Here is a 10,752-nt window from a genome sequence, read left to right as displayed (position 1 = left end):
CGCATGCCCAGTCCATGCTCCTCAGCCACCACCCCAGCTCTGTCTGCTGCAGGTCCCACCTCATGCTGTTCCAGCACCCTAGAACTCTCCTCTGGTCTTTCATGTCTCTATTTAAATGTGTTAGCAGTTCAGCCAAGACTTCCCAATCTATCCAACCCACCCCACGTGCACACTACATACTCTCTCACCCCCTCTTCTTTAGTGCCTTCATATTCTTACCACAATCTGCAGTGCTCGGCTTTATCTGACGCCTTGCTTGTCTGCTGTTCGTTGTACTTGACCACAGTGGAAGCCCCATGAGGGCAGGGCCATGACTACCTGTCTCACCTCCAACCCCAGCCCACAGCCCACGAACCCAGCCAGCCCCACGCCGGCCACGTGGTGGCGCTCACAAAGCACGTGGACCGTGAGTCTGTGGCAGCCTGGTTTCCGCCTGCTCTTCACTTCCCGAGAGAGAGAAGCCCCCACTAAAACACTCACCTCACGGTGGGCCTTCCCTTGCCCCTTCACAGCCCATCCCCAATCTCACGCAGGTGAGGGGTGGCACAAGAAACATACCCTCTCCCTTCCACGTCCTCGCCCCCCTGCTCCTCAGCACCACCTCTTCCCTTCAACCACTCTGCTCCCCTCTCTCCCCCCTCCACTGTCCACCAGTATCCTCACTCCCTCTGCTGTGCACGTGCTGTCCCTCCCACCCCACCGTTCCCTGGCCCCAAATGTCTTTGGCCCATCTTTTCACAACTTGCCTGTACTATGAGGTTTAGCTCAAGTCCCTTCTTCCCTGTATGTAACCCCTCCAGACCCCTGGCACCTGGTGGTTTTTAAACCACCAGCTGAAGCCTTGACAACATACAACCTCTATTTTCGTCATGCATCTTACTATCCTGTGATAAAAATAATGACCAGGATTTCTCTTTAAATCTAGTACCTCCCTGGGGCGCCTGGGTGGCTCAGTAGGTTGAGCATCTGCCTTCAGCTCAGGTCATGATTCCAGGGTCCTGGGATCAAGCCCCGCCCATCGGGCTCCCTGCTCAGTGGGGAGACTGCTTCTCCCTCTGCCTCTGCCCGTGCCCCCTTCATGCTCTCGAGCATGCACGCTCTCTCCTCTCTCTGTCTCTAATAAATAAAATCTTGAAACAAAACAAAACAAAACAAAACCTAGTACCTCCCAGATACTGTACAAGTGTTATGCCAGGTGAGGCTCAAACTAGGCAAACCAGTTTCCATCTCAGAGATGAAAACAGTCACAGCTCAGAGGACTTGGGGAGCATGATGGTGGCACCACCTCCGTGTCCCCTCACTCTGCCTCGCAGACAGACTGTCCAGTGAGAGATCACTCTCCAACGTCAGATTTTAATCCCCTGTGCCAGTGTTCCTATTATCTTGCCCTAAAGCATTTAAAATCACCATTCATGATGGGCAGGAATATTTTGGATGAGTGGGCAATATCTAACCTAACAGGGGGATCTAAAGGGTTTATAAATGAACCATAAGAAGCTCTGGTCTTCTTTCATTTCACAAGGACGTGCTTTGCAAGATTCCCTGGCTCTTTGTTGTTACCCTGGCAGTCCTCAGCCCTGGTAGCTGAGGCTGGAGGGGAGGAGGAATGTTTGACTAAGGGGTCCTCCGCCCTTTGCCTTTCACCTGCATCAGTGCTGTGCAGCTTCTCAGGAGGCCAAGCTCCTCCCCCAAGCAAGCAGAGACTCTCCGCAGGCAACCTGGGTTACCTCCCTTCTGCTCAGTGTGCTCCTGGCGGCTCGGGGAGCGTGGACCCAGGGGCCAAGGCTGCAGTAGGTGGTGTTGATAAGAGTTGAGCAGCCCTGGCAATGTTCCATCCGGGCGATTTATTGACTCATTTAGTCATTACAGGGTATTGAGCACCTCGTCTCTGCCAGGCACTCCTGGAGGCACTGGGGATAAAGCAGAGACCCAAACAGTGTTTCAATTCCCATGGCTTTTGTAGGAGGAGAGGGAGAAGGGAAGAGAGGCAGGAGGTCAGTGGGATGAAGAGTATGAAGGACCCGGAGCAGGGCTCGGGGTGAGATGGGGAATCACAGAGCCTCCCTGAAGAGGGGACATTTGAGCAGAGACTGAAACAGTGCGAGAGATTGTGTGCAAAGAATGGCTCTTGTACCTTTTGTTATCCTCAGAAGATTCTAGAACATTTCTGGAGACTCAGCAGTAACTTAGAATTTTGAACAAGGATGTTCTTCAGGACTAAACTTTTAAAAAAATCAGTAGTTAATACTTAAATCAAAGCACTTTTTTCCCCTAGGGAAAGTATGTTAGTCACATGCTAGCTTATTCATTAGGGGGAAAGAAAGGATTTTTGGTGAAGCAGAGGGAAATGGGTTGAGCCTGGAGGATACCAGCTGCTACTCTTGCCCAGGGCTACAAGCAAGGGCTGGGGCTTGGCACTCTGAAAAGGCCCCCTCCCAAGTTTGCAGGGTAATGTGCAAGCCAATGCTCCCTCAGGGTCAACAGATGCTCTGCACCTGCTTGTAAAGGAGATGGAGGGAGCACTCCGTGATGGAGGCATTTAAATGCCACCTGACACACAACAGACATTAATAAAAACAAGAATTCTCCTCTGGTCTTTCATGTCTGGTTGTACTTGACCACGATGGAAGCCCCAAGTCCTTCATCAACCTCAGCATATTAAATCCTGTTGGGCAGGTGGCATTTCCCCTTTTGATTATGTGGGACCTGAGCCTAGGCCTCCAGGAGCTGGACATTGGTTTTCTGATTGCCAACTGCATTGGCACAAGTTTCCTAGAAGTGCCCACTGGCTGGTTTGTTAGGCGAGGGGGGCTGAGAGGGAGGACTATGGGGCAGGCAGAGAGGGCGGGACCTAGCAGGGAGCGGGGGGCGGGGCCTAGAGAGGGAGCAGGGGAGGAGCTGAGAGGGGTGGGGCCGAAAGGGCAGGGCCAAGAGATGGAAGGGCACTCCATGGTCCTGTGTCTATAGCCTCTAGAACCATTCCCGGCCTTTCCTTGTCTTTCGTGGCCTTGACGTTTTTGCAGAGTATGGGTCAGTTATTTTGTAGGATGCCCCTCAGTTCGGGTTGTCTGAAGTTTCCTCCTGATTACATTCAGGTTATGTAATTTTGGTATTTTTTGCATTTTATCAGGAGGCTCAGGGTGAATATTTGTTCCATTACTGGGGATGCTCACTTGGTTTTAGGTGGTGTTTCCCATATTTCTCCACTGTTAAGCCATTAATTTCCTCTTTGTAATTAGTACATATCTGTGAGAGATTCTACGAGATTATGTAAGTCCCCGTTACCTTTTATGTAGGTGCCCTGTTACTCTTCAAACTTATACCCTCAACTTTTAGCATTCCTGAAACATTTGTGATATCCTGATATTCATGCCTTTGAAATTGTTGTGTTGGTCCCAGCCTATTGCTAGTGATGCTCCTGGTTCGGAATATCCGAGGCACTTGCCAGGGCCTGTGTTACTTACAGCAAGCCCGCACAGATGTTCCCCCGCATGGGACTAATGTTGTGGCTGGACCAGCCCTTGTCATTCTTATCATGACTGCACTATGCACTTCAGCAAAAACCAACATGAAACTTTGATGAATGAGATTTATTATTCACAAGCCTGGAGGATATATGGCACACCTAAGGACCACACAGCAAGGTCATGGATAGAGATTGAGTGCAAACCTAGAACTCTACCTTTATTAGGGTCCAAAGGTGGGGTGTCTAGGGTTTTGAGGGTTTACTCTCTATGTCTAATTTCAAGCATGCGAGCGAGAACTAGGGCACGGGAAGGGCAATGGTCAGGTATCTACGTCACCCAGGGCTTTCTGAAAGAGGGAGCTTGGTGAGTGGGGGAGCCTACTTCTCTATTTGGTTATTTTGCTAGTAGCTGTGTCACACACCTGGCAATATGTTTATTCGAGATGGATGTCTTTGACATGGAAGCCTCAGCACTCAAAGGCTTAATGTCAGGCACTCACATTGTAATAGAAAAAGTTTAATGTCCACTTATCCTACAGTAATCCTTTCCATCTGAGTGTGAGGGGCAAGACTGGGGAACTCTTTTCCAATGCAAGGAATATAGCAAAAGTGATGAGATATCACTTTTTAAAGAGACTGTGGCTTCTGTCTTGTGTGACTCTTATGCTCCCCCTCTGATGGAGGTCACCCACCATGTTGTGAGGCACCCTGTGGAGACGCTCACATGGCAAGAAACTGAGTGAGGTGCTGGGCCACAACCCTTGAGAGGAACTGAATCTTGCCAACAGCCATGTGAGGGAGCTAAGAAAGGGTCCTCCTCAGTGGATTTCCTTCGGATGAGACCACAGCCCCCACCCATGACTGAATCCCTGAGAGAGACACAGAGTCAGAAGTACCCAGCTAAGTCTCATCCAATTCCTGGTCTGCAGAAACTGTTGGATAATAAATTTTATTGTTTTAAGCCACCAAGTTTGGGGACAATTTGTTATATTAAGCAATAGGTAACCAATACAATATGTTGTATATACTCAGTGTGTGTGTGTAGAGAGAGGGACCACACACACCTATATCTATATAAATTTTTCTCTCTCTACATGTTACAAACCATGGATTCATACTGATCATTTCGATGTCAATCCCCTGCTACAGGGATTTGTTCTAACCTTCCCCACTTTCCATGTTTGTAATCCTTCTCCAGTAGTGAGAAACCCAGCTCCCATTATCCACAATATACTGATTTCTTTGTTCTATCCTAGAATACACAGAAAGTAATTTCAGAATTGCTATCTTATGTCTCTGTGAGAAACTAGCCTACTCATAGGAGTTCAATATTTGTTAGAGCTTATTGTCTTTAATTGAAGGCATATAGTCCAAATACTGTTAACTCTATATAAAAAGTGGGGGGCCCTCCAACCTTCTCTGGGAAGTGAGGAGGGACATACAAAAGGGAAAGCATATTTTCTCTCAGACAGCAGATTCTCTGCTTAGCTGTTTTGCAGGATTGTTACAACACTCCACATGAGGAGGGGTGGGGCCAGGGCTTGCCACTCTGAGCTTTCTCCTCTGGGCTGATGTGGCCACTTTCTCCTCATTAGCAATGTAGTTTTCAAGCAGTCATTAAATTATTTGGAGAGAAAAGCATACAGCGTTGCTTTTTTGAAGGCCCCTAGGGAAGATTGTGAATTATAATCCTTCCTATTACTCAAAAAGAAGCCAAGTGACCAGATGACTCTAGGATCTTCCCAGAAAGGCTTGGGGCCCCATAGGTCCCTCCAGAAGGATGAAAACCCTGATTAGACTGTCTCTGTATGCCTAGGACTGGGGCCAGGACTCTCTGTGGAGCAACCAATGTGGCATTGGGCCCTTGACATGACCTCATTGGTGAGAGCCTCTGTGACATGTGGGTGCTGCTGCTACCCTCTGAGGAGGTGACATCCATGGACATGAGGGAACCCCTAAATCAGCATTGCTGCCCAGGCGGGTGAGGGCCACTAGACCCTCAGGTCACAAGTCACACTGTGATGCTCCCTGGAGACTGTGAGACAGTGGCCAAGAACATGTTTCTCCAAGATCTGGCTCAGGATTCTCCAGCTTTCACATGCTAGGCTGTTCCATTTCCCCGTGCCTGCTAGCCCACCCTCAGAGAAACACTCATCTTACATACACACCACGTGATACATAGCACACATGCCACATGCATGACACACACCACACACATTGTGCACATCACACATGTACATGCCACACATATTACACCCACTCACATACACACCACCACACATGTGCACACATCACACCACACACACACATATACACCATACACTCTACACTCATACACCACACATACATCCTACACATGCACAAATATATCACAAAAGCACACACATCGCACATACACAAATATCACAATGCACATTGAGCCAGTCCTCAAGGAGATACAGAGAAGGAGGCTGGCTCCCCGGTAAAGTGGTCAGGTCTTCTTCCTGTCTCCCTCGGCTCCAGAAAGCCACCCCGGGCTGCCAACCTCCTTCAGCGCATGCGAGCGCTACACTGTCCAACACTCAGCACAGCACCTTGCACAAAAAACAGGTTCCACAAACGGACATAGAAGAATAAGAGGTCGGCAAATGAAAAATGACAGCAAGCCAACTGTTAGAGTGGCACAGGGGCTTTTCTCTTTTTAAAATCTTGTTTTATTTTACTTTTGCATTTCAGACAAACTTTTTCTATTTTTAAATAGTTAATTCAAAATTTTTAAGGGGAAAAAAACCCAAAATTTTAAAAGGGAAAACTTAAGTCCACCCAAAAATCTACACATAGGTGTTTATTGCATCTGTATTTGTGTTTGCCAAAACTCAAAAGCCACCAGCCTCAGTGGGTGAAGGGATAAATTGTGGTTCATCCAGACAATGAAATTTTACTCTACGTGAGAAAGAAATGAACTATCAAGCCACGGAAAGGCATAGAAGAACCTTAAATGCATATAAGTAAGTAAAAGAGGCCAATCTGAAAAAGTTACCTACATATGATTCCAACTATATCACATTCTGGAAAGGGCAAGACTACGGAGACAGTAAAAAGATGAGTGGTTGTCAGGGGTTGGGGTGGGGGAGGAAGGGATGAAAAGCAGAGCACAGAGGATGTTTAGGGCAGTGAAACTGCTCTGTATGATAGTGTGATGGTGGATATGTGTCATTATACGTTTGTCAAATCCATAGGATATATAACACCAAGAGTGAATCCTTCAGTAAACTATGGGTTTAGGGTGATTATGAAATGTCAGTGTATGTTCAACCTTGGTAAACAACCAACTTTGGTGGACAGTGGTGATAATGACAGAAGCTATGCATGTGTCGGAAGGAGGAGTATATGGGAACTCTTTGTACCTCTGTTTCAATTTTGTTATAAAGCTAAAACTGTGGTTAAAAAATAAAGTCTTTTTCAAGAATTTAAAAGAGCACCCAGTCTGTGAGTGTCTCCTCTTCACCCATGTCCCCCAGGCTTCCAGACCCCCCCAGCCCCTGGAGGAACCAGTGTTAGCTGCTCCTTGTGAACCCTTCCTAGGATACTGTGTCTATCTTCAAGCAAGTGTATTTTCATATACATATTTCTTCCCCATAACAGAGTGACAATACCCTAGAGATTATTCCATGTCTTCCTTTTTCACTTACTATAGCTTGGTGATCTTTCCCTATTAATACAGAGAAAAAGTCTTTTTTTTTTTTTTTTTGATAGCCAAGAGAATTCCATGGATGACTCTTCCATAACACAGGTAACAATCCCCTACTGGTAGACAGTAGGTGATGTCCAGTCTTTTGATATCATAAATAATGAATGCAATAAATGAACTTGAGTGTGTATCATTTTGCATGTGTTCAGGCATATCAGTAGAGTAAAATACAAAGTGTCCAAAGGTATATGCTTTGTAATTTTGATATTATTGCCAAATTGCCCTTGATAGAGACTATACCAACTTCCAGCTGCAGCAGCAGTGTTATATGAGTGCCCATTTCCTTACAACCTTCAATAGTTTTAATTATAAAAGTAACATTCAGTGAATCTGAGCGCGAGTTAGAGTGCACTTGTAAAATTACTACGGTGTGTGGGTGCCTAGAAGCCCACAGAAGATGAGGTTCTTGACAGCAAAATGAAGTCTTAATTAGAGACTTGCAGACTTTGTTGGCTTCACCAATAACTCACATTCATACCAGGGCTTGTCTGGGCACTGGCTTACTCCAGGACGGCATCATGCCCCCTTTGTGGACTCTGACTTGCATGCAAAGCCTAGGTTTTGTAGCCCTATGGAAACCATGAATACATACTTCCAAGCCATTTCTCTGAAAAGGAACCAGAGCTAAAATCCTTGAAGAGTTGCATCCACCATTACTGGAGGAGTCTATTCAGATGTTTTGGGCAGACTTCTGATTAGCGGCACAGTGGTTTTATAAAAGTAGAAGAAAGAGCTCTGACTATAGTTTGGGAACATATCAGTCTAATTTTCATTTCTTTCTCTTCCAGGGACAGAAAGCTTGGATAGAGAAAACGTTTTGCAAACGAGAATGTATCTTTGTAATTCCCAGCACTAAAGATCCTAACAGGTAAATTGGAAGTCACAACTAAGACATTATCCAAACCAGCACTTGTCTACCAGGCGCCAGCAACTATTCTTTGTGTGTTTGTGGGAGGAGAGAGAGGACACAAGAAAAATGGCCAGAATCCATTCCCCATGGGAGGCATTAACCGGGGAATACTTCAGCTAAGAAGCTTCTCTGTTAAGATGCAGAAAAGATTGCTGTCCAGCCCTCATCCTAATCTAGCATGAGCTCTCGTAACCAGATGGGCCCACAGTGTTCCTCCTAGTCTTAGGGAGATCGAGATGCTGGCAGCTTTAGACAGATTTCCAGGGTAACTTCCTGGCCTCCTGTTAGAGTTTCATGTTATTTAGATAAACAGGTACCTCCACCATGGGAAGGATCTGAGTGGTTAAGTGAACTAGATGTAACTCTATGAAAAGGCAGGCTTTGTACACAAAATGTCAATTTCATTCACCTACATGAAAATGAATTTGTTATAAAGTAAACAGTAGGTTTTCTAAAGCTGTGAAAGTGACAGGAGATGAATTTAGCTAAAGCTTCCCATCTCTGAGGACAATAGCTATGAGCGGAGTTTGGAGAGCCAGAAGAGGATGATTTATCCATATGTTCACCCAATATGAAATCCATACAGGTAGGATCACTGACACAGAGCTCACAGACTCTCAGAGATCACTTAGGTCAAATTTGACACATACATCCTCAGCCCTGCCATGTCCCCAAGCTCGCCCTTTCCACCACCACCCCATAGATTGATCTCCCTGCTTAAACCCCAATGATTACTCCACAGGGCAAGAAATATGCATTAGGGGAACAATGCCAAAGATCACAAAAGTCTTCCTTTTGTTGCACATAAATGTCTTTTCTTATTTCAGTGGCACCAAGACCCTCCTTGATGGAAACTACCTATGCCAGCCCTCTTTAGCACCTGCTGCACTGCAGTCCCCCACACAGCCAAGTGGCTAGGCAGGGGAAGAAGCAGAATGGGCCTCAGGGTCTCACACATGAGACTCCTCTGTGAGTTGCATGCATTCCCTAGCATGGGCTAAAAAAAAACCCTGGAGTGAATAAACAACCATTTAAAGTCTCTGGAAATGGTCCCAAGGGCCAATAGGATATAAAGAAATATCTATTCAAAACAACCGACAAAAATTCAGTAAGAAAGGCTAGAGTCTGTTTGTACCAAGAGAGCTCTGCTCCTTCCCCCTCTGGGCTCAGTAAGAGCAAATTAAATCTTAAGGAAGCAGAAGGAAATAATAAAGAATAAAATGGAAGTTAATAAAATAGAAAATTTTAAAACAATAGAGAAAAATAAATGAAATCAAAAGCTAGTTTGTGGAAAAGATCAACAAAGTTCACAAACCTTTAACTAACTTGAAGAAACAAAGAGAGAAAACTCAAATTACTAATTTCAGAAATGAAAGGACATTACTACCAATCTTACAGAAATAGAAATGTATATAGAGAAATGCTATGATTTATACACCAATGACAATAAATTAAATAACTTAGATGAAATGGACAAATTCCTAGAAAGACACAAACTACCAGACTAATTCAGGAAGAAATATACAATCTGAATAGATCTATAAGAAATGAAGACATAGGATTAGTATCAAAAATTAGCCACAAAGTAACGGCTTCACAGCTGAATTTTACCAAATATTTTTAAAGGAATTAATAGCAATTTTTCACAAAAAAATTTAAAAAATAGAAGATGAGAGAACACTCCCCAACTCAGTTTCCAGTTTCATGAGGCCAATACTACCTGGATATTAAAACCAGACAATCACAAGAAAGGAAAGTTATACAACAATATCTTGTGAGTATGGATGCAGAAATCCTGAACAAATATTATCAAACCAAATCTAGCAACATATAAAAAGAATTATACACCATAATCAACTGGGATTTATCCTAGGGATGCAAGGTTGGTTTCACATCAGAAAACGAACTAATGCAATACATCACATCAATAGAATAAAAAACAAAAATCACATGATCATCTCAATTGACAGCAAAAAAGCATTTGACAAAATGCAACACCTTTTATGATTTAAAAAAAAAAACCTAGGAAATAGTTATAGAACTTCTTCAATGTAATAAAGGACATCTATGAAAATCCATAGTTAACATCCTAATTAATGGTGAAAGATTGGATGTTTTGCCCCTAACATCAGAGAAAGACAAGGATGTCCACTCTCACCACTTCTATTCAAAATTGTATTAGAGATCCTAGCAAGGTAATTAGGAGAAAGGCATAAAAGGCATCCATAGTGGAAAGGAAGAAGTAAAGCAATCTTTATTGGCAGATGACATTATGTTATATATAGAAAATCCTAAGGAATCACTAAAAAAAATTGTAACTTACAAGCCAGTTCAGTAAGTTTGCAATGTAAAAAAAACCAATATACAAAAATCATATGTATTTCTATCCACTTGCAATGAACAATAGGAAAGTGAAACTAACAAAACAATTTCATTCACAATATCATCAAAAGGAATAAGATACTGGGGTGCCTGGGTGGCTCAGTTGGTTAGGCGTTGGACTCTTGATCTCAGCTCAGGTCTTGATCTCAGGGTTGTGAGTTCAAGCCCCACACTGGGCTCCACGCTGGGCATGGAGCCTACTTTAAATTTAAAAATAAATAAATAAATAAAAGAATAAGATACTTTGGAATCAACTTAAAAAAA

The 10,752-nt window shown here is 44.2% G+C and overlaps 1 protein-coding gene across 1 annotated transcript in view; it reads left to right on the top strand.

Annotated features, from left to right (window-relative positions):
* The first annotated feature begins 310 nt into the window (after positions 1–310).
* Positions 311–10,752, top strand: part of TRPM1 (transient receptor potential cation channel subfamily M member 1) — a 90,964-nt gene continuing 80,522 nt past the window's right edge. Inside the window, exons 1-3 of the mRNA XM_028122814.1 lie at positions 311–406; positions 1,569–1,790; positions 7,985–8,064. Of these exons, the coding sequence (XP_027978615.1) occupies positions 311–406; positions 1,569–1,790; positions 7,985–8,064 (398 nt within the window). The remainder of the gene's footprint in view (positions 407–1,568; positions 1,791–7,984; positions 8,065–10,752) is intronic.

The sequence above is a fragment of the Eumetopias jubatus genome, unplaced genomic scaffold (assembly GCF_037043125.1).
Source record: "Eumetopias jubatus isolate StellerSeaLion01/CBP00866 unplaced genomic scaffold, mEumJub1_p1.0 scaffold_7, whole genome shotgun sequence".
In the NCBI taxonomy this organism is placed as follows: Eukaryota; Metazoa; Chordata; class Mammalia; order Carnivora; family Otariidae; genus Eumetopias; species Eumetopias jubatus.
Note: the sequence above shows the minus strand (reverse complement) of the source record. Positions and strands in the feature narration are given on the sequence as shown.